Raw genomic sequence first — 24665 nt, 5'->3', positions numbered from 1 at the left:
AATCTACAACTATAGTAAATACCTACTAAGCAAAAGCTATTATTAGAAGATCAGAACAGTAATGAACCAGAGAAACCAAATTCAACCTACTTATCCTATGGAAAAATAGAGGCCACAGAGGCTAATGTACCTGTTCAGGGTTCTGTAACTTTGGGCAGACCCCAGCATTATTCTGGCTCTCTTGAGACACACCCAGTTTGATCTCTTAGATGTCAGAACTACTATGGCTTTACCAGCCTGTGGGAACATAGTGGGGATAATATGTATGTGTGTGTGTTTCTGAAATTTTTTTTAAAGATTTATTTCTTATATATTAAGTACACTGTCGCTGTCTTCAGACACACCAGAAGAGGGCATCAGATCCCATTACAGATGGTTGTGAGCCACCATGTGGTTGCTGGGATTTGAACTCAGGACCTCTGGAAGAGCAGTCAGTACTCTGAGCTATCTCTCCAGCCCCTGAATTTTTAAATAATCAAAATGTTACACTGCCCCTGACTCCCCCCCACCCCAACAAAGTGCAAGCACTCCTACGGGGAATTAAGTGGTGACAAGAGCATCTCTGTCTTCAAGCATCTTACAGACTTAAGCCAGAGTAACATGAGAAGGAGATGGATAGCAGGGACCGAAGCATGGAGTTAGACATGCCTTAACTGAGGTCATTCATGCCCGGGTTGGTCTCTAGAAAGATGGTAAACACTAGTTTCAGCATATGCATACATGAATATTCATGAGTACACGGAATAAGAAATTACAGTGGCATTGCCCTCTATGAATTTCACTCTCGGGCTATAATAGAAACAAACACACGACCACTAATGACTTTTTATAAGAATAGACCTCTGCAGGTCTTTGGTCTTCCCTCCCAGGCTATCCCAGTGTAGAGGGGTGGGTTAAGGTAAGACCACCAGGATAATCAAGGTGGAATTCACTTCAGACTCTCTCAGGTGAAGTTCATTTCTTTTCCCTCTTGAGGTTCAATTCTTAGCCCTAGCATTTGTGTTAGGTCCCATGAAATTCTTGCCTCAGGAATCAGATCAGGGGATCAAAGAGCTATTCTTAAAGTCTCAGTTCAGGCCAACTGAAGGAGGGAGTGGAGGCAGAGGCAGGCTACTCACTCCAGCATTTAGCGGCCCTCCTCCACAACGGAGCCATTGAGTGGGTGCCACAATAGACAGCTGAGAATAAAAGGCTGAAGGAAAGCATACAGAGTCCCCTTGCACAGAGTCGGTCATTCATCACCAGGCAAGTGCCAATATCTGGGAACAGCAATCTCAATTTCTGCAAATCCTCCAACCTGCAACAGCTGCTAGTGACTCTGGTGGGCGGCTTTCCTGCTTACTAGAGTTTGCAATACCCAGCCCTGGCCAGGAGCCAAGGAGACATTACTTAGGGTAGAGCCACACTGGCTGCAGTGAGCAGCAACAATGGACTTCACAGCTTATAAAGCAGCTTACAAAGGGCTCCCATGTATTTCAAAAAGCACTCCAGATAGCTGGTGAGAGAAGCTATCTGCACACGCGCAGTCAAGCAGTTTATCCCTAACCCACTTAATTCAAGGTTGCTGGCAGAAGCCAGGACATGTTCAAGGCAGGTACAGAGAACCAGAGGTCTGGATGTCTTGGGGGATGTGGGGACACAGTTAAGGCTTATCTCCTTTCTCTGGAGAACCAGCTCTGGAGAACCAGGAGGGGGAGTAGCTGGAAGTAACCAGCATTTCAAAAGGACAGCCAATGGATAATCAATAAGAGAACTAAGTCAGGCTAAGGGATTCCAGGGCTCTTTAGTGAGCTAGCTGCCTTGTTTTCATTAGCACCCTTAAGTAGCTTTTGTAAATGTTACTGAGTGCTACCTGGATGCCCACTGCTACACCAGCCAAGTGGACTGTGAAGGTCACACCACCAGCCACACGTCTCCTGCCCTGCCTTACCACCTGGGTGTCTCTGGGGACTACCTACCACTCCTTGCCAAGCAGGTTATCCCGTAAGGCACAGTTTAGTTTCCAGAGAACAGGTCTGCCAAGAAACAAGCCCAGAAACCAAAGAAGCTAAGGACTGAGTGCAGAATGCTTGCATCAGGAGTTGTGCTCATGGGTGGTAAACACTGAATGTAACCAAAAGGGACTTTTCCATAGAAGAGATGCAGAGGTATGAACAATTTCCTATTAATTTTACCTTGTCCATCACCTTTTTAATTTTGTTCAGGTGTTGAGGCAGGGGTGAGCTCAGGCTGGCCATTTTAAAACTTGCTATGTGGCATGGATCAGATCAATCTCAGGTCTTTCTGCCTCCACTTACAGAGGGTTGATGTCACAGGCATGAGACAACTTTACGTTCTACAGTCCAGTTTATGTGGTGCTGGGGATTGAAGTCAGCGTCCCGTTAGGAAAGCACGTATCACACAGTCTACAAGGTCTCAGAGAACCTCATGTGTGTTTTGTTCATAGAAGATGAAGTGAAGGTGTGGTGGAATCAGCACAGCACATGGAAGGACTCCTCGCTTGACTTTGGAACCAACCCATCTGGTCAACTGACTTAAGTGTCTGTCATGCTGGTGTGAATTTCTTAGGGAGACTGAATTAGCCCTGCTCCGGTAAGGTGTTTATAAGCCTAACTAATACAATTAGAAGACACACAGAAGCCTGTATGGGATATGGAAAGTAATGCAGCTCAGGTGCTACTATGTTGAAGAAACCAAAGAAGAAAGAACCATGTCTAGTCCTTCATTCTACTAGGCCTCCTCTCAACAATCGATAAACATGCTCTGATGGTACTTACTGAGGCTCAAACTTATAGCAGGAGGCAGGTCAACGTGAAAGGAGGCTTAAAGGGGTTGGGGATTTAGCTCAGTGGTAGAGCGCTTGCCTAGCATGCGCAAGGCCCTGGGTTCGGTCCCCAGCTCCGAAAAAAAGAAAAAAAAAAGAAAAAAAAAAAAAAAAAAAAAAAGAAAGGAGGCTTAAAATGCTATCTGTCCAGGCCCATGTAATTTCTTTTATTACTTAGTACGTGACATATTATATGCAGCAATAAGACACATTTTATTTTATTTTTGGAAATTAGTGCTAAGGACTGAGTTCAAAGCCCTGCACACACCAGGCAATATTCAACCAGAGAGCACATGGCCAGTTGCAGGAGTCAAGCTCTGAGTTAGTGAATTACAAGCTTGTGGATCACCCCCAGCCTTACAAGTGCTTATATCTTATTTACTCAGGAATTGGTTAGCAGAGGAGAAAAAAAAAACCTTTAGAAAGAAGGAATGGACTTACTCGTACCAACTGCGGAATTTGGTTGCCGACCTGGAATGCACCTGGACTTGCAGTATGCATTTCTGAGCACCTTTCGTGTTATGCTAAGTGTGTAGGGTAAAAGAACTGGTCTTTTACCAAAGAAAGGCCCTTGTAAATCAAGAATTTAAAGAAATAAAATCAGATACTGAATTGTAGGAAAAGAACAACATGTATGCTGACCTATCAGCCAGTGCGAGCTTCTGCCCGCAGTGGCAAGCACCAGGTTAGGAAGCACTTGGGAGAGGCTGGGAAGGCTCTGGTCCCAGTCCATGACTGTGCAGGCTTCATTTGCTTCTTGGGATCTACATGATGAAGTTTCTACCTACAGTGAGCAGGAGCTGGGCAAGAGGATTTAACTACTGGCACCTCTCAACTTAAGGGGCCTACTCCTGTGCTGGCAGTTTACACCCTAATATGCAGGACAGTGAAATCCAAATGCTAATCCCTTGAAGCCCCACCCCCCATCTCCTTGAGTCCCCCCTGCAGTGCTGAGCAGTAGTAGAGGTGTCAGCAAGTAACCACTGACTAATCCCTCTTTAAAAGGGAGGCTTGGAGCACAGACACAAGCAAGAACAAGTACCTGTTACCACGTCTTCCACCCACTACTCTGGGAGAACAAAACTCTGCTTCCTTAAAACCAAAGCAGGCTGCTTACAAGGAATACCATGTGAGCGAGGAAGATGGTCACGCTACGCAATGTGCCTGCAATGTGCCTATTTTGATTGTTGTTGCTACCATTTCCCAATCAGTAGCACTCACGAGTACGTCTAAACTTGGAAAAGAATAAAAAAAATTCCCCAATAAACAATGAGAATCAAGAGTAAAAAGAAATAGCAGTTTGCTGAAAAAGAGACTAAAATATATCAGGGCCTTAGAGTTATTTCTGCATTCTCTGCACATACAACATCATTCATGAAGAAGGCAATGGTACAAATATAGCATAAATGTCGTCTGCTCTAGCTTGTAATTTAAAATGCAAATGCTAATGAGTGAACTGGTGTATCAGTGGAGTTAATAACCGCATGCCTAGCACAGGGGCTGCATCCAAAACACACACAGAGAAGAGACAGACACCATGTTCCAATTTAAAAATAAAAACACCCAAATTAACCCTAGAAAAATCACTAGCAGATGTACAAGCCCAGGAAAAGGAGGCACACAAGGGCAGGGAGACAGGGACGTCTCTGCTAGTCTCTGACGGGTAGACTTAAGCATCTTCATCCACAGTAAAGGTACGCACAGGAATTCATTGTGTTTATTCAGGACTTCTATTGTAAAGCAGCAACACTGGAATATACAGAAGGGAAGACTACGGGAAGCCAGAAAGCCCCAATGTGAAGTTCTCCCAAGTCCATTCTAGAAAAAAGCCTGTAAGCAGGGAGCCATAGAAAATGCACATCTCATTTATTTTTTTCATAGGCAAAGAGAAGAGAAACTCTGGTTAAACCTTTCTAAAACCTCTAAGTAATTGAAATAAATGGAAAAAAGCTTCAGTAGTGAATGCATTTGCTCAGATGTCTTCCACATATGACAGGGAGTTCTGTGCCTCAGTTTTGCACGTACGAGGCCTATGCCTGGCACCTCTCCACCAGAATGGGAATGTTCCTATTGCTCTGAAATGAGGCACAGCTCCCAGTGCCTCTTCTTCTTCTTCTTCTTTTTTTTTTGTTAAAAGATGTATTTATTTATTAATATATAAGTACACTGTAGCTGTCTTCAGACACGCCAGAAGAGGGCATTGGATCCCATTACAGATGGTTGTTAGCCACCATGTGGTTGCTGGGATTTGAACTCAGGACCTCTAGAAGAGCAGTCAGTGCCCTTAACCACTGAGCCATCTCTCCAGCCCCCTCCCAGTGCCTCTTCAATGGTCTCATGCATGGTGAGCCAAAGTCTGTGAGGCCTTCTAAAGGCCAACTGGAGGAATGCACATGGTGGCCCACACTGGGCAACTTAAGTGTGCAGCTCCCACACAAACTGTACAATCCCATGCAAATCCACACCTCAGTTGGAGAAGCCCCAATAACTTTATGAACAAGCTGCAAGGGGAGCAATGACCTGGGGCCGAAGAGAAGGGCCACGACCAATTTATTGTTTAATAATGAACAGATTAAATGATGTGTAGTTTGAAAAGAATACATGAGAGGTAGTTCTCATAGCAACCAAGATATTTCTTATAAGTAGTGTGTACTGTTCACACCAAGATTACTCACTACAAGAAATGTCATTTCTCTTAAAAATAGTTATTAGTTGTTCTATGTATGGATGGTTTGCTTGCATGGAGGTCTGTGTACTATGTGCTTGCCTGGTGCCTGTGGAGGCCAAAAGGGGGTGTCAGATCAGCTGGGACTAGTGTTACAGAGAGTTGTGAGCTGCCATGTGGGTGCTAGAACCAAATTTGTAAACGAGTGCTCTTAGCTGCTGAGCCATCCCCCATCACTCCTTTTAAATTATCAAATTATTTTTTTATGTTCCCTGTCTTACATCCAGGGTCTGCTTCTATTATCCTTTTGGCAAATGGATGGCCCCATAAAGCTGGGCTAGTGGAGAGTAGCCTAATCTGGGTTGCCTTTCCATCAGTACTGGTGGCTGATGGGAAATGCCAGCAAGCTGAGGTAATGGTGTTGAAAGAAAACTACAACAACTCTCTCCTGAAACGGATTCTGAAAACACCACGGAATGCAATGGGCACCACCAGAACGACAGTGCTAGGACTGGACACACGCCAATGGACCTATCAGAACCCTGGAAACGTCCTCTTCACCCTCTGCTGCCCAAAGAAGATTCAGCACGGAGCTCTTTTGGAAGTAGGAAAGCAAGAGCAGGAACTGTAAAGGAAAAAGCACATGGCCTGCTTCTGGCTCATTCTCAGGGCTCTTACTCACTGTGAATGACAGGTTTTGTTTCTACCGAGGATCACCCTCATCTCACCTAACCCAAAACTCTGAACTAGTAAGAACACAAACGCACAGCAGCCTTCTGCAGAGTGGAAGAGTTCAGAAGGAATCTTCTCAGTGACTACCCAAAGGCATTCCAAGGGCCCTTCCCAGAGGAGGATTAGACAATGTTTCTTTGGCACACAGAACCAAGTGAGATGGTATAGGTTGAACAGCATGACTTGGAGGCCACAGAAGTCTGACACACTCCACCAGGGTACCACAAGGAAAAGCCCCTGGCTGACATGACACAGGCTAACACAGAACTGCCATAGGCGCCTTGCTGTCTCCCACAACCCTGGTCATCAGCATCATGCCAAGATAATCGGACTGGTCTGGTTGAAACAATTATTGAGGAATCTGGAAATCAGAATCCTTACGTGTTTCAGCTACAAGGTCTGTGGCTCCCTTAAAGGATGCTGAACAAATTTCATTTTTACTGATGACTTTGCCTTGATCAAAAAGCCTTCCCTCTCCTCTCCTAAAATACTCTATGATATCCTTTTGAGCCCTATGGTCCACCCCAGATTTGGGCATTTCTAGTCTCTTACTAAAGCCTCTCCATTCTCATTGAAGATGAGATACCATTGAAATACCATGCATCAGGGTGCTTTCCCTGCTTTGGCATAAACTGTCAGTCTGCCCCACTGGTCTCTGAATCTAAAACTTGTGGGTTAGCCCTCTGAGCGTCTCACAATGCTTACTTACTGTTACCGACTTTCCAAGTGAGCCTCCTGTTTGTAACTTAAGGTTCTGATTCCCTTTCTCTTACCTCACATTTTGTTTTGAGACTACTCGAGGCTGGCCTGGTAATACGGCAATCTTCCTCCCCTAGCCTCCCATGTATTGGGATTACTGATATGAACCACTAAGCCCAGCTACCTTAGCCTTAAAATATTTGTTCTCCTTTATGTTTATACATTGCTTCCTGCTAGAAGGCTCCAACTTTATCATGCATTTCTATCTTCCTTAAGATGGCGCCCAGAGGACAGAAAATACTATTAAATAACCATGCCAATGAATGTCTCAAAAGTTATGAGGCAGCCCATTCTGGGGCCGATTCCTGATTTAAAGAGGGTAGACAATCATCCTACAGTCAGAGGCTTGCTCTTCCACCTGCCTGAGCAGCAGTGAGCCTGCAGAAACCTCCAGCTGAGGCCACACCACTGAGCTCAAAGGGAGTAAAGTGCCAAACTGAGATGTTTGTATGCTGGAACAGAAGCCATGATGACTACAACCTTTCTGTAAGGCAATCTTCTGAGAACTGATACAGGCAAAGGTGTTCAGCCTGGATAGCCAATCTGCTAAAAGAAAAGCTCCACATCTTCTTGGATGTGTAAATGCTACCTTCCTGGAAGCTTTTCCACCCCTCATTTACTTGTTCTTTCCTCTGTACTTTTGCTGTGCTTTGAGTCTGGTTTGCCTTCCACTCCACACCTCTCCACTCCAGGGAAATAGAACTGGCACACTGGCAGTGTTGGGAGGCAGGGACTTTAAGGGATGGATTATTTTTTGTAGGAAGAAGTTGTTAGGAAATGACCCTGCTCCTCAGAGTTTTTCTCTTTTATTCATACACTTGCCCTTCAACTTTCTACCATGAGTTGAAGTGGCAGGAGGTCCCCAGCAGAAGCAAGCAGATGCTGGCACCACTAGGACTTTAGATGGCACAGCTTCCAGAACTGAGAGCCCAAATTCACTTTTTCCCTTTACACATTACCCAGTCACAGTAGCTGGTTCATGGTCACAACACAGAAGGAACTAAGACAATTCTTAGGCTGTGCTGCTTACACTTTTGAAAAATCTAATTTATTTATTTTATATGGCTGTGTATACTACTAGATTAAAAGTTAATTTGAGAGCATAAACTATCTTGTTAATTATGTATCTGCTTTATAATAAATAAATAAATTTGTGAGAACTCTGGGCCTTGTCACAAATGTTGCCCGAAACTGTTGTGGTAATAATTTCCTATCTGTGACCTTTTAGGATGCTCTTTATTATGGAAACAATAAAGAACTACATACAGAATCTCCAGGAAGGTATCTTGTCAAGCTGTACGTTTCAGGTGATGGGTCCCAACTGAAAACACACACGCAGAGGAGACATCCAAACTGGGAAGTCCCAAGAGAAAGAATACCCCACTTCGCAAATATCCATTAAGTTGCAATTCAATTAAAACATCTGAAAGGAATTCATAAGTATCAGCAGACCCTGTAATTGCTTAATTAAGGATAGAAGCCCAGCAAACACAACCACAGTAACAGTCTGATTCATTAGCACCTCTGTGATAGCAGAATGGGATTTCTCACTTAAACATACATTGGCTTTAATTGTGTAATTTGGTTAGGCACTGGTAATCAATGGGGATCCACCATTCCTGGGGCCCGGAGATGAGAAGGATACTCCTGTTTACCTTGCCTCCCTTCCTCTCATTACAAGTTTTTGGTCTATTGAAACAAGCAGTTGATATTCCAATTACTACAGGCTGGAGAAGAGACTTTAAAGTGAAGGAAGGAAATGAAACACTATTCAAAGGCATTCAAGGTGGAAGGACAGACACATTGCCACGCCTTTTGTTCACCATGAACAAACCACTACCAGTCATTAAAACACAGACATCTAGAACCTTATTGCCTTGCTTGTCAGAATGCAGCACTGGGGGTGGGGAGGAGCTATAATCAGAAAGAGACAGAAAGTAAAGAGATGGCAAAGGGCAGGCAAAGAGAAGCCTCGTTTTCTAGTCCTGTCTCATGTGCCTAGGTAACTGGTTAATTATAAGTCACCTGCTGTGAGCTACATGGAACCCCTGCCAAGTGGCTGCTGTCATCTAGGCGGCTTGTCCCAGCAGTTCTATGTAAGGTGAGTGCTATCTACTCCAGCCCCTCACCTTGGCTTGTAATTCATCAGACAGCAATACCTAGAGGCATAGAAATGCAAGCAAAAGCCTGTATGTGTCTCAACCTAAGGTGGCAAAAGATCCCAACATCTTATTTATGATTCCCTACATTACTTTACCCTGAAGGTTCAAATTATTCTTCTGTTTTGATTCTGGAGAAGGCATTTTGTTTACAGGACACTACCTTGATACCTGCTATGCTTAGTCAGTATGACAACTTCCTGAATTGTGCCCTCAGCATGGCCCTTATGCCCAGGAGGTAGCATGTAATTTACAATGAGGAAACTTCACACAAGGGTCTTGGCAATAGTAGGGCATAAACCCAACGTTCATAAAGATATAAATCACGAGGCACATGAGTTGTAAACATATGCCTCGGTCTTTCCTAGGCAAGATACGAAACTAAAGCTTAACACACACGATGAGTGATTGAGCTAATGTGAAAGCAAAGAGTAAGGGGATGCACGCTGCCTTTGTTCTAATGGACAGAAATGTGTGAGGCTTACTAAATGCTGCTTGAGGAAAACCAAATGCAAGCTGTCTTGGGTTCTCAGACACAAACAGACTGTGATTTGCCTCCAAGAGCAAAATAAGTGTGCACAGGAGGCACAGCGGCAGCTTAGGGACCTGCAGCAGACTCAGCTCTGACGGGCTAAGGTCATCTGCTCGCTGACCAAACCTAGGCCAGGTGCTGAAAGGACTAAAGGGCATGAGCTGTCAGGAGGCACTGACCTGTTAGCTGCAGCTGACTTTCCCAGCCCCACCTGCTATCCCATCTGACTAAACAATCACTTCACGTACAGGGGTGCAGGAACCATGACAGAGAGACCAGCTGGCTCGGGCCAAATGCCACTCCCTATCAAGCTGTGGGGCCGTCTGCCCAAAAAAGGCCACATAAAAATGCAAAGTGTCCACCCCACCTTCAAGTACAGAGAGCTCTCCAAAAGGCCAGGATTAATGAGAGCAGCAAGGAGGGGACTGATCTCAACAAATGTCTTGACTTTCCCCTTGAGAACTGCAATTCAAGTTCTTCTCTCGCTGAGAATAGAGACTGTCTTTGCAGCGTCATTTTATATGCTGTGGAGTGAGTTGTACTATGAAAATAGACTGTTCCAACAGTCACAGCTCAGGTTCCAGGCCTACACTTATGCTCGCTCACCTTGATGCCACAAAGGGCTCTCTAAGAAGACTCACTCCATGCATGTTCCAGTGAACTCTCTTCTCTAGGTCAGCTTTTCCTTCCTTATCCCCTCACAATCTCCTTGATTTCTCAGAATTCTCAACAGGGCCTCAGTACTTTAAACTGCATGTTCCCCAAGATTTTTCTCCATTCTCCTTATCCCTGCACAACCTCTTTTGTAGACAGGGTCTCATGTAGCCTAGATTAGCCTAGATATATAGCCCAGAACTCTTGATCATCTATTTACTTAGTACTGTGATTATAGGGTTTTATCACCAGTCTTGGCTAGTCCATCTTTTTATATGAAGATTTTTTTAAGTTTTAGCTAACAATCTAGGATTGTTTTAAGAAAAACAAACACTTATACTAGATAGCTTTCCAACTCTAACATACGACCTCCATGATTTGAAAGCACATATATCCATTTTACAAGTATAGTAGATGCTGGCTTCCTTTGGCCCTGTTACCCAGTCAGCTCTCCTTGATGGCACCACTTTCCATTCTCTGCTGGGTCTTTGAGTTAAGCAATGGACATCTGGTAAGTCTGCTCCTTATCAGCAGCCATGGTATTTTCTAATCTCTGGAATCTGCCTTTGGTTGATAACTCTGATGAAAATATATCCACCAAGGTCACCTATGACTTTCTGATTGTTAACAGTGTAAAATCATGTCTCTGCTTTGAATACTTGATGTTTTAACTGACAGTGATGGCTCCTCAGAGTTCTCTGTCTCCTCAGCTTGTGAGTACTACCCTCAATGGTTTTGTTACTCCCTGGGCTGTACCTTCTGTCTGCATATGAATCCTTAACCTATGCTGGAGGTCCTGGGTGTTTACTTCCCATATAGGGCGGGATAAACCACTCCTAGAGCTGCTCTGGAGGCACCCAGAGAGTCTCAAGCACTGCACACATTCGAGTACTCCCTGATCTGAGCATCTGCCCTGGCTCTTCTGATGAGCTGCAACATTTCCATGGAAACTGTAACTATTACATACCCAAGGCCGAACCAATTACCCATTCCTCTAACCAGTTCCTATCATTGTGTTAGCTTTGAGTATGGCCTTCATAATGATCTCCTCCAAGGCTCAAGCTTAAGATGCTTGACTTCCTCACCTACAATCATACTAAACAAAAATGAAGTCTACCTCCTAGATACTTGTGATTATACTTTTTAGCATGTATTTGGGCTATGTAATCTGTCTTTCAGACTGAAAGTTAACTCAGGCAATGTTTTGAAACTATGACCCTTAGAAAATGCTAAGTCTATAGAGGAAATGGTTGACATAGTCAAGCAGTAACATGGCTTCCTTCTAAGCGAGATGTAACAAGCAGCATCCTATAGGACCACCAAGCACACACCATGAACTAGCTTTGTCGAAGGAACTGAGGTTTTTTTTTTTTTTTTGTCCTTTATGAATCTGAGGTCAGGTTTCCGGGAAACAATCAGACCTTTTCTGTTTTTCATCCTGGACAAAACTCCGCACTGCCAAGATGCTGCTTTTGTTTTTTTCGGTAGGCAAAGACTAAGCTGAGTATATACCTCAAACCCCAGAAGAACTCACAGCCAGAAACCTTTCAGCTACAGAAAGCTTAAGAACAGGGTCACAAACGTCCACAGGAACAGACTCCACTACTCTGTAGCTTTGCTTTACTACAACTGCCACCAACAGAAACACAAATTTGGCTCTCCAGCAAGGTGTGGATTTGATTCAGGCTTCTGTCCCCAGCTATCTCCAAGGATGGAGTCATATTTTTCTTGGTCCTTGCAGGAAACCTGCAGAGCTGTGTAGGGACCAACAAACTGGTAAGAGATCTTCTGGTGCCCTGTCAGTGAGCTGCATGGCCAGGTGCTCAGTGAGTGGTTTACTGTCCATAACCCTTTCAGTGGGGCCTGAGGGAGCCCCTTATCTGGACAAGAAGTTCTCAGTGCCTTCCAGGAAAAAGGGGCCAAAGCAATCTGGCTGTAGACAGATAGAAAGCAAGGCTCTTGCTCCCTTCAACCACAGCAAATTCTATTCAAGAATTCAACAGAAGTGCTGAGGCAACAGGACAGTAACAGAAACGGCAACGCGCCATCTGGGAGCACAACAGCACGTGTCCTTTGTGAGTGGATGAATGTGTACGAGGGGTGGGAGGATGAAGGGACAGCCTTCCTTCAAAGGCTGCAGTTTCTGTAAGGGCTGACTGGAAATAAATATCTTTATTATTTGCCAGCAGCGAAGGAATGAAGCAGTTTATACGCTGAATACATAAATGTAAGTGGTTCAAAGAGCACAGTGCACACAGTCTCGCTGTCTGGGGAAACCATAAGCAAGGCAGAAAAGCATGCGTTGAGAGAGGTGAAGGCTCAGGCGGCAAGGAAGGAGAAAGGCTCGCTCTAGCATGTCACCCTCAGTCAGCAAGAAACAGGACTGACAGAGAGCCTGTGAAAGCAGTGTCAGGGCTACACTTTCCTAAAGAACTGGGAACCTGATGACATTTGTAAAAAAGAAAAAAGGACCAAGTGGCACTGCCTGGGGAACTCCACAGGCAGGGCAGCTCAAATCCTGAGGGCTGCCTACTACTGACATGGCAGGAGCAGGTGACCTTAAATGGCTAATGCCAAATATGGGAATTCTACTGTTTGTTTTCTAGGCCTAGAATTTCCTCCCCATCTAAGCAGGATGAGGTTTGGTGCTTCTTTCAAACTATTTTCCAAAGTCATATGCTTGGTGGGCTAGAGGAAAAACAGGAGGGCATGAGGCGACGGGGAAGAGTCCAGGGTCAACTTCCCACAAGGACATTCAGAGTCATATGAGACATGGAGCTCACCTGCCAGCAGGAAGGTGATGAGACAGGTCTCCTTAGGTAAGTAGAGCTTGAGGCGAGAGCCACTGAAGACATACTCCACCACAGCCTCAGAACGGCCTGCGCGCTGAAGAAAGGGCAGGAACTGCTTTGCTTTCTGGGTGTCCTGATGGAGAGAAGGAGGAGACAATCACTGGAGGGCAGCAAACACAGACATGACACAAGCTCCTTTCACAGATGTGTGCTCATTTGTCTTCAGTTAGGGATAAAGAGTCCAGAGGAAATGAAGCAAGTTAACCACCTGAGAATTTATAAGTTTTGAAGGCATGTCCCAGACATGCTACTCATGTGACCTTGCTAGAAGAAATACTGCTAAGCACCAGTTTCAGAACATTCTTGATGACCAGTGCTTCCTTCTGCACTAAGTGTGTATGTAAGTTAGGTGAGTGCTTGGGAACTGAGCTTATTTCTGCTCTGGGACAGGATAAAGAGTTCATTTTCTCTTCAGTTACAACTGAGGTCAGAAAACTAATACTATTCTCCCATGGCAGCTGAAACTTTAATTTTCTTAAAAAAAAAAAAAAAAGTGGTGTTCATGCCGTGTTATATAACACCTACAATCCTTGCTCGGGAAGCCATAAGTAGTCTATCTTCAATTGTAAACATGCTGTATAGGACTCCAAGCTCCCTGGTTTAACCTTGTACAGAAGCTGGCCTTCTCTGGACATCGATCCAATTATCACTGTTTCATATGCAGTTTGAGAATGGGGGTATATCAGGGGATACTCTCCTACCCAGGATCTGTTCCATAAAGACGCAGATCACATCACCTCGCACCATCACAATAATTCTGAAAATAAACACACACACACACACACACACACACACACACACACACACACACACACACACAGAGAGAGAGAGAGAGAGAGAGAGAGGGAGAGAGAGAGAGAGAGAGAGAGAGAGAGAGAGGGAGAGAGAGAGGGAGAGACACAATCTAGTACTTTCCAAACATTTTTAATGCATCAACACAAGTCCATGCATTCTGCTCTCAAGAGTACCAAGTGTGAGCGTTTAGAATCTCAGAGCTCTTGACCACATAGTCGCTGAGGGCTTTCAAATCCTCTCAGTCTCTCAAGCTAATTAAACAGATGATAGAGTAAGCAAGCATCAAAATATCACATCACATATGCTGGGGGAATAGCTGCCGGATTTGAGAATTTCTGAGGTTTTCAGTCCGGCCAGCAGAACTGCAAACTCCCTCTGAGGACAGCAAGTTCTGTGGACTTTCCTGACTTCTGTGACACAGGCAACCTGCACTCAGCTAGGCTCTACCATTCTGATGCTCCTCCTAGCAACATAGCTATTGCATCTAAATTAATGTACATACAATAATGAAAATTTAACAAGCCATCAAGTATTACAGTGTTTCCATAGCAGCCAAAGATGCTCCTCTCATTCGAATCAGTGAGGTAGGCTGTGATGAAAACAATATTTATAGTAATAAGATCCATCCTCCCTTCAAAGGGATCCTTAGAGAAAAGGCGAGCCAGTCATCCATCCTTAGTCTTCCTAATGGCACACTGGTAGAATGTAAGCGAACAATGAGCTGTGGTGGGCTGGAAACTCCCCCAGTGAACACTTAAGCGACACATATTCTACTACACACATACAGCAGGAAAAATGCCTTTCTGGCAGTTGGCTGAAGTCCAGGACAGTCAAGCAAGACAAATGCTCCAAGGGAACAAAAGCACTACCTGACTCAAATCCTTTTGCTATACTAGTCTAAATCTGGGGCATTATTCATGAGCTGAGCCTGTAAGTCAACAACAATTACCAAATTGATTATTGCAAATCATGAGGCAACCCAATATCACTGAGAAGGAACTCTAAATTTTCTAGAAATAGACTTTTGCTCACTCCTGTCTTTGGCTTTACATGGGAGAGAGAAAAAAAAAGATGCTTATAGGAGACAGACACACACACACACACACACACGCGCGCGCGCACACACACACGCATGTAGGTCTTTAATGTTAAAACTGACAAGGAAGTTGTGTCCTTATCCTCCTTCAAGAGAGCTGACTGGTCTCTATGCAGTGAAATCCAGAGAGGACCTTCACTTCCCTTACGTCTTAGCTCACAATCCAGCAGGCTGACTCCAGAAATGACCATGGGAAGATGAGAGAGAAAGGCAGGCCACTGACAATGGCAGAGATTAGAAGGGGAAGTCAATGGAAGCTGAAGGCATGCAATTATAACAGCTCACCATGTTTACTTCCAGATGCAAAGCTGTAAAATAAGACATGGAGAGCCCATGTTCTTGAGGCAAGGATTCAAATGCTTAGGAGATGAAATGACATGGAACACCCAGGAAGAGGAAGAATGGAGACTTTATCCAAGCTGACAGCATTTTAAGACTGAAGGGGTCTTATGAAGTCAATTAAACTGACTGTAATAACCAAGAGATGTCAGCTCTTTCAAACCTCAGTCACGGCTACAGGACGGTGTCTGTCTTTCCTTGTTAGGGCAAGCGTATCTCTGCTTAGCTCCTTTTCAACAGGGAGATTCGTGAGACAGCTGATTTCTGCAGCTCAGATGAACAGAATTGTAAAGAATATTGGTAACTTCCACAGATGATGTACCTATGAATCATTCCAGATAATTTAGATATAAAAATTATTTATCTTAGGAATTCAGAGTATATTACAACAAAATGGACTGAATGTGGCTAAGTAAGTTGCCTCTCAGAGAGCCTTATGCCAGCATGGAAAAGTATTTGTACTTCACAATGATGTTTAGGGCTAATCAGAGAAAGGTAAAGAAAAGGTAAACAAGATAAACTTTGATTACAAGAAATAAAACAATGACAGACGCTAGTTTCTACTCTCCAGTGAAGTTCAAAATGCAAACAGATCTTTAGGCTAACACAGTGGTGCGATGACAGTCTCAATCCCTTCCCAATAACACAGAAGCTAACACATTCAAATTTGTAATAATCCAAAGATTTCTGCACTAAAGCGTAGCCTTGAGTTTGTTTTTAAAAGCAGTCATTAAATATCTCAGGATAATATTGGGATGTAGAGTGCCAAATGCTCATTTCAAGGCCATGTCATCTTCTTAAGCTTAGATGGGTAGACTGTCATCTCAGGTATTCCACAAGATAGCCTACTTATAAAAGAACTGGGAATCTACTATACGTCCCTGGTACTATACTGGCTCAAGAGAATCTAAGCAGATAAATTAGGCATGGTCCTCTGTTATCTATAGCAATATTCTCCTCCATTGGTGTAAATAATCCAGCAGCAGCTGTAATTCTGGGCAGAAGCTTTTCCTTTTGGTTGCACTGCTAGTTTTCACATTACTGGTGCTTCACAACAAACCATGCACAAGCATTTTTCTGTACTCTTGGAAGAGCTAATTTGAGGTTGCATTAGCCACATTTAACCTACGATTGTAGATGGCATCTCTTTAAGGAATGTTTCTGCTTCCTCAATACACCTTGAAATTGAGAAGGCAATGATGCAACAAATGTTCCTGGGGTGACTTCACTTCAAAGCAGTTAGTATCTATATCTCAAATTTAGAGCAACAGGATTTAGAATGATCCCCAAGAAAGATTCTCCTTAGAGAGCGTCAAAGGATATAAACACATCTTAATTATTGCCTCCCATTCTTTCCTGTTCTGGCTTAGGCCCAATCTTTCAAATGTGGAAACATCACATCTTTCTTTAAAAACATTTATTTACTGTAGGTATGTGTCACATTCATGAGGGGGCCAAAGGACATCTCTCTGTCGTTGGCTCTCTCCTTCCATTAGGTGGGTTCTGGAGATTGAGCATGGGTCATTAGGCTTGCTGTCAGGTGGCCTTTACCTGTGGAGGCTTCGCCAGCCTTCCATCACATTCCTCCGTGGCTATACAAAATCCATCTGAGCAGCTGGCCCAACAACTCTTCTCTGAAAAGTACTTTCCTGTGGGTGAGGCATGGTGGGGCATACATGTGATCTTAGCACTTAGGAGGAGGAGGAGGCAGCCAGATCAGGCTACAGGAGACCCTGCCTCTAGAAATCAAAGAACGGGGCTTGGGATGTAGCTCAGCTGTGAGAGTGCTGGGCTCAGTCTCTAGGACCATACAACGTGGGAGCAGTGGTGCATGCCTGTCATCCATTCGGGCACTGGGGAAGCTGGGGCAGGAGATCAGACGTTTGCGGTTATCCTTAGCTAGCTACTCAGTGAGTTGGAGAACAGCCCAGGATAAACAAAACTGCCTTAAAAACTCAAACCAAACCAAACCAAACTCAACCCAACTCAACTACGTACCTTTCTGTGAAAACAATTAGTGTCTGTCTGTCTGTCTGTCTCTCAATTGTCAGGTTTGGGAGAGTGATAGTTGGTTGGAAGGAAGAGGGGTGATGAAACAGAATCCTAGAGAACAGGCACAGGGCAGGGTTGTGAGGGCAGTACTTGGTTAGGGCACTGGTCCTGGAAGAACACAACTTTCAGAAACGAAAGTTCCATGAAGCTGTCCACATGTTCCTGACTTTAGCAGAAAGGAATCCTCATCTTCCCCCTCAAATCCCCATACATGAAACACCATAGCACTTCAAGAGCACAGGGAAATGGGAAGAGGTAAGCCTATTAGTTACCAGGTAACACTCAGGATTATCATGTGCAAGCCTCAAATGGGAACTGTTAAGAAGGAAGCTCACCAACAAATTCCCATCACTGCAATCACTCTTCCATTAACATCAAAGAATAACCTGGAGGCAGACCAAATTACACACAGTGACTGTTAATTCAGACATACTCTATCAGGACTGGGAAGCTGGATGGTGAAGAAATCACTGGGCCCAAGGAGACTTCTTGGAAGTAGCTCAGATATTTTCCCTACCTTAGAAAGCCTCTTCACCGGTGCAAACTGGCTGACAATCATAATACATACTCAGTGAAACATGAGGACAGACACAGGCTCGAGTGGAGATCAGAACTAATTGCTAAGGACACTGAAGCAAACGGGTTGTTTTCACTTTAGAGACTTTTGTGATCCTTCTAGTTATCTGTCTTTGCAGGGCTGTACAGAACAGGCGGATTACTTCTGCAGTGGCATAGAAGACAACGCACAACTACATCCCCTACCAGAAAGGCAAAAACACCATTCATCACTCCACACTCTTCCTCCCTTCCACATGCTGGGTTCTGTGGCCACAAGTGACATTTTAACTCTTGGAATGGGTTTATGATTCTCTGTGAGAGGCCAACTGTACAGCATGACAATCTCTTGAAATAAATGGGACTCTGGAGGGGAGGACACTTGGGAATGCACTCCAGCTCTAATGTTACCACACAGCACTCACAACTCTGAAGCCAACATTTCCTGGCTAGTTATTAATATTTCACAATAAGGGTGTGCGAGGGGTCTGATATGTGTGTGCAAACTTTAGTGAGCTACACATTTAACTGGAATAAAGGAAATGTAGAAGAGAATCACAGAGAAAACCACTTAGAACAGCATTCTACCATGTTTTTTATAATGGTACTGAATCTAGGCCATCAATATTCTCTCACTAAGTGATGTCTGGCTTACATCACCTCATGCTGTTGGCTTAGATGGACATCATATCACTCAGGCTTCCCACAAGTCAGAACAGAGAAGTGGCTGTCTGGGCCTGGGCTCCACCTGGACATTAGAAGGGGCACGAGCTGGAAGAAATCTGCATTCTTATTTGTGGTTCTCTTGAAGTTAAAAATTCTATACCTTCATCTGTTATTGAAGGAATACATTTCAATTAGCTAAATTTCCAAACGGAACCTGCAAACTAAGGATAGTCAAAAGACAAGCGAAGCCTCAATGGAGTGCTAACCACGGAAACAGGAGAAGGCAGACTCCTTAGTTCCAGTGTGACCTCTCTTCCAAATAAGGAGGAACTAAATCTTTGAGGCTTTGCAGACACACCTATTTCAGAATTGCTACAAATAACAGGCATCTAAAAATGATTCCATTTGGTTGATCCAGCTAACATGGGATCTTTCTCTCACATACAATACGAAGGAAAGAAATGGGAACTTGGCAAATGCTAGGAAGATAAGGATCATTTTGCGTTCAGGATAAACATACACAAAGTGGCATGCTGACTGACAATCATAACAGACCCAGGGTATGTTGTGGATTTGAATATCCACTTAAAATGCAGAATGGCCTAACAATTTACCAGCTTGGGATATCTAACTTGTACATACCTCAACATGTAATAGTACTCTGCAGTGGGACTGGTATGAGCACAGTAGGCATTTTCTCAGGCTATTATTGCTGTGACAAAACACTATGACCAAATAGCAAGTTGGGGAGGAAAGGGTTTATGGCCTCACACAGTCCATCACTAAGTCAGGAACCTGGAGGCAGTTCTAATGAGGGTGCAGTGATGGCCACGGAGGGGTGTTGCTTACTGGCTTGCTCAACCTGCTTACTTATAAAACTCAGAACCATCCCCTCAGGGCGTGATATCATCCACAATGGGCTGGACCTTCTTATATCAGCCACCAACTACAAAAATGCTGTAAAAGCTTGCCTATTGCCCAATATGATGGAGACATTTTTTTTCAATCGAGGTGCCTTCCTCTCTGATGATTCTAGCTTCTGTCAACAAGCTGACATAAAACTAGCCAGGATGAGTATGAATCTGAGAATGAAGCCAGGTTGGTAGACTAGAATGCTGGTCTAATACACACAAGGCCCTGGGTTCCACGTCCAAGACCACATAAAACTGGTCATGGTTTGTGTAAGACTACAATCCTAGCACTCTTGGCTACATAATGAGCTCAAGGCCAGCCCGGGATACAGGAGATCCTTCTTCAAAAGGGAAAAAGTGAGGGGGCACGTTTGTCAAAGCTCTCAGAATTATATGCTGAAGATAATATATTTTAGCTGCATATATTTTAAATTTTAAAAGGTAAAAATAGCCAGAATATGGAGAATGCACTTCCTTAATTTAAAATTCAAGACAACTTTTACCCTAGCCAACTAACTTATCATTAAGTAGGAAAAAATGACAAGTTCGAAACTGTTAGCTCAGTAGTTATTTTTTATACGAATTACTTTAATATAATAAAAAAATGAATGTATTAAAGCACTTTAAAACTTTTAACCAGAAAATGGTTTAGATGGATGGTTAGGTGAAAAGGGGAAACAATCTTAGGAGTTTTTCCAAAGTTGCACAACAAAGTTTCAGCTCTTAGGCAACAGTTAAAAGAAAGCAGGGGAACAAATGCCATGCTCAGATAACTAGAGAGGACTGCATTGTTCAAATAAGAATGCTTCAGTCAATCACTGTCTATGCTGTAAACCCAGCATGGGAGGTGAACGCAAGTAGTCCAAGGCCAGCTACATCTTCATAAGGAGGTTGAGGCCAGCCTGAGCTACATGGAACCTGTCTTAAAACACACACACACACACACACACACACACACACACACACACACACACACACACACACACACACACACACACACACACACAGAGGTTAAAAAAAAAAAAACACAAGTAAAAAGTACTTGCTGCCAAGCCAAGCGCTTGGGTCCACTTCCTGGGACCCACAGGGTAGAATATGGTCCCTTCGCCCTCAAACATTTGTTGTGCTCCACATGCACCTCCTCACCAAAGCTGTAAAAAGCTTTTGAGGGGCAAAAAGAAGGGAGTAAAAAGAGAAAAAGGTTTCACTAAGTCCTAATACCTACCTGGAAATAAAAGCAGTTGATATGACTTAACATGAATAAAATAATTCTCAAACAAAAGAAAAATTCTATACAGGCTTAGAGATTGTTCTTTTTACTGAATGACTTTCAGCTTCCCAAATTTAACCAGCTAAAAGTAAGCTGTGAGAATCATTTAATTTAACCTTTAGAAATGGAGTTATTGCCGTTTAGTGGTAAAATCTGCATTTTATCATCAACAGGAAATATAACACACTCACCTTATTCCATATGTAAGCTAAGTTAGGCATAGAAACTGCAGAAGATGGAGTATGTGTGCTTCATATAAAAAGGATGACAAAGTACACCTAATTTACATAAATATACACTAACTTGTTCTCTTCCTGCCTTCAATCCTCATTTTCTAATAAGGGTTCCGTGCAGTCATTAAGGCAGGGCTAAGGATGCCAAGTCAGGTTCTTCCCAAGACCAGCTAACCTATACAGACAGGGTAAATCTACCACTCAAATTCATGGCATTCAGAAAAGTCTTCCACAGACCCATATTTTCTCGTCCTCTGCTCAGATCATCCCAAACTGTCTTCCTCTACCTTTTCCTGCTTGTTAGTACTCTTCTCAACAGCATATTTTAAAAACTTTTGTCTCAATTGATTGTCATGCTTTTGTCCTATGATACTACACAAAATAGCTGTCTCTTTAAGAGCCTCCGCCCATGAGTTCTCTAATCCTGCTGCTAGCCTCCACATGCAGGTCTGCCAGCCTTTTCCTCATCAAGACCCTAGAAATTCCTTCATGCCTTTTCCTAGAACGTGGTTTCCTCTCAGATGCATGCCTTCCACTTTCTTTTCCTTTAAAAAAAATTCTTTTCATACTTCACAGAGAAAATGTCTTACCTCTCTAAGGTCGGGTAAATAAATACAGAATTGCAGTTATATTTCTGTTTAGGATAGAGACAATCCTGTTTGGATAGCCTCGAGTCGGTAGTAAATCCCTTTCATTATTCAACAGTGTGGCAACACATTATACTTTTCAGAGTGCTGAATGCTTTAGCTATGACGTACAGGAAAGTTATTTTATTATAAAACAATGGTAATTACTCTAAAAAATAGGCAGGAGACACGGCAATTTGTTTTCTGGTTCAGAAATGCCAACATTTGAGAAAAGTCTTTGCAGGCAGAGCATAACGAACTAGGAGAAACACCTTTCAATTATTTTCCGATTAAATATTCTGCCCAAACATGCAATTTCTTAGTGTAAATGCCTCATTTATCCAAATAAACCCCTAAACTGCAGCGGCAGTACTGAAAAGAGGCACAGCACAGACAACGGGGAAATGCAAAGGCTTATACTTTAACAATTCTTTTCCAAGCATCATGCAATGGACATTCATTCATTCATTCATTCATTCATTCATTCATTCATTCATTCACTCACTCACTCACTCATTCGGCAGGGTATCATTATGCTGCTTTTGCTGGCCTGGAACTTTCATGTTGACCAGGCTGACCTCAAGAATCAGAGGTCTGCCTGCCTCTGTCTCCCAGCGCTGAGGTTAAAGGCCTGCAGCACCATACCTTGTACAAGTAAGTTTTATGGCAACACGACAAGTGTCTCCAGAAGGGGGCACGAGCAGGACCTAAAAACAGTGTAGCCATGGCATGTGGCACTAGGATCTAAAACAAAGTGCACCAGCCAGAGACTATAGCTGGGTATCTATTACAGGACTGGATTAAAGAATAACGTACAGGTGTAGAATATTATTTTTCCTTAAAAGTTTCGGACAGATTCTTATTACATCCAATGTCTCTATAGGTTAGAGGTAAGAATGAATTACAGAATCAGAAAATGGCTCAAGAGATAATTAAAATGAAATGTGCAGGGAAAAGAATTTAAAATGGCCTGATGAAGCACACATTTTCATTTCATGGGCAAATCAAGAACTCAGGGGCAAGGAAATTGATGTCACGCAGAACTCTATCCTACTCCAGACAAGAAGACAACTTCAGAAAAGGAGAAAAAAATATCAGTCAGTAATCTACAACACAAAATTCAAAAACCTTAAGAAAGTGTAAACTAGCTATCGGATGGAGGCATGCATTTTCCCCTAAATATTTTCCTCAGAGAGAGGACTAAAGAGATGCAAAATCCTAAATACTGAGGTCAACCATAAAGTATCCAATGACCCCGTATGTTAAGCAAAAGCATTTCATTACGTTTAATTAAGACCTTTCAAAGTCTGGTGTTTTTAAAGTTAATAAAAAATAGATAATTATACAATTTGGAAGAGGAAGTTCTAGTTTCCTCAATATGCACACAACTGACAACAATTATGGTAGAAACTTTTGCTTAGGAACTTTCATACTGACTTCCTTAATATTTGGGAATGTATCAGATTAAAAACCCACTTATTTTACTCAGTAGCTTTCCAGAATCATAAAATTTGTTATTCTTTAACTTAGCTTTCTATTTTTGTGGTATTGCTAAATTACTATGATTTAACGATTATTTATGATATATGTAATATATATATATTCTATATATATTATCCTTAAATACTTCAAGAGGTAGATTAAGGCAATTACAATTTAAGCAAACCATTTACCCAAAGTACTAAATACCACATATGTCCTCTTCTAGGAACTGATTGTACAGCTGAGATAAAACACATCTTAGCTATTAATCCTGTAGGAGGTTTCCTCCCATTCTAAGATCAATCTCGCCACTCAGTTATTTTCACTGTTATGCAGAACATTTTAATTTCATTTAGTCCTATTTGTTAATTCTTGGCTTTATTTTCTGAACAATTGGAGTCCTTTTCAAGTAGTTGTCAAAATATAAAAAGCAAATGGTCTTTAAACACACAAGAACTGATAAATATTAATAACTATCAGGTAAATGCAAACTAGAACTAAATCTCACTTCAGACAGAATAGTTATCATTAAGAAAACAAATAAAAGCTGGTGATTCAGTAGACACAGGCCTAATGCCTGATTTCAATCTCTGGGGCCCAGAAGGTGGAAGAAAGAGCTGACTCCCCAAGGATACACATGCGTGCGTACACACACACACACACACACACACTCTCTCTCACACACACACACTCCAAACCCAGAGCAAGAGCAAGAACAAGAACAAGAAGAATATCCAAAAGCTGGTGGTGGAAATATGGGAGCCCTTATATATTGCTGGTAGGAATGTAAATTTACCCAAAGATTAAGGAAGTCAGTATGAAAGTTCCTAAGCAAAACAAAAAGGTAAAGCTAAAACCACTATCTGCCTCTGCCAAGCCTCCCTGACTCTAACTGCACCCACTTTGACTGCAGCCACTATTCACAACAGGCTCGATAGGAATCAGGCCAAGAGTCAGGATCGTCCCATGATTCAAAGGGGACTAAGCAGCATTCTCTTTGAAACAATGCTGATTAGACCTGTCACTTTGTACAAGCAATGTACTGCCAAGCGGAAACTAGCAATGCGAACTTCTGAAGGAGGATAAAGCACCTAGCCTCTGCTCTGGAAAGAACTTAAAGTAAAGAAGTGGGGCTGGAGAGATGGCTCAGCGGTTAAGAGCACCCGACTGCTCTTCCAGCGGTCCTGAGTTCAATTCCCAGCAACCACATGGTGGCTCACAACCATCTGTAAAGAGATCTGATGCCCTCTTCTGGTGTATCTGAAGACAGCTACAGTGTACTTATATATAATAAATGAGTTCAAAAAAAAAAAAAAAAAAAAAAGCACTGGAGTCACAGTTTAAAAAAAAAAAAAGTAAAAGAAGTGGTGGGGGAGGCACAATCTGCTTATCAAATATCTTTCCAGCACAGAGGTACAGATGATTTTTATTTTCCTCTTTCGCCTACTTGAAGTCGATTCAGT

At 42.9% G+C, this 24665-nt stretch overlaps 2 protein-coding genes across 4 annotated transcripts in view; both read right to left on the bottom strand.

Annotated features, from left to right (window-relative positions):
- Snd1 (staphylococcal nuclease and tudor domain containing 1) overlaps positions 1–24665 on the bottom strand; it is a 399105-nt gene that overhangs the window by 132026 nt on the left and 242414 nt on the right. For all 3 annotated transcript variants that reach the window (NM_022694.2, XM_087659177.1, XM_087659178.1), the window contains 1 exon segment: positions 13109–13250. In NM_022694.2, coding sequence (NP_073185.2) covers positions 13109–13250 — 142 coding nt within the window.
- Positions 4974–6229, bottom strand: Lipogenin. The gene has a single exon (NM_145790.2). It carries the CDS (start codon positions 5425–5427, stop codon positions 5035–5037), a length of 393 nt encoding a protein of 130 aa, NP_665733.2. The 5' UTR covers positions 5428–6229; the 3' UTR covers positions 4974–5034.

The sequence above is a fragment of the Rattus norvegicus genome, chromosome 4, assembly GCF_021556685.1.
Source record: "Rattus norvegicus strain SHRSP/BbbUtx chromosome 4, alternate assembly SHRSP_T2T, whole genome shotgun sequence".
In the NCBI taxonomy this organism is placed as follows: domain Eukaryota; kingdom Metazoa; phylum Chordata; class Mammalia; order Rodentia; family Muridae; genus Rattus; species Rattus norvegicus.
The sequence above is the reverse complement of the archived record's forward strand: the minus strand, read 5'-3'. Positions and strand labels throughout refer to the sequence as shown.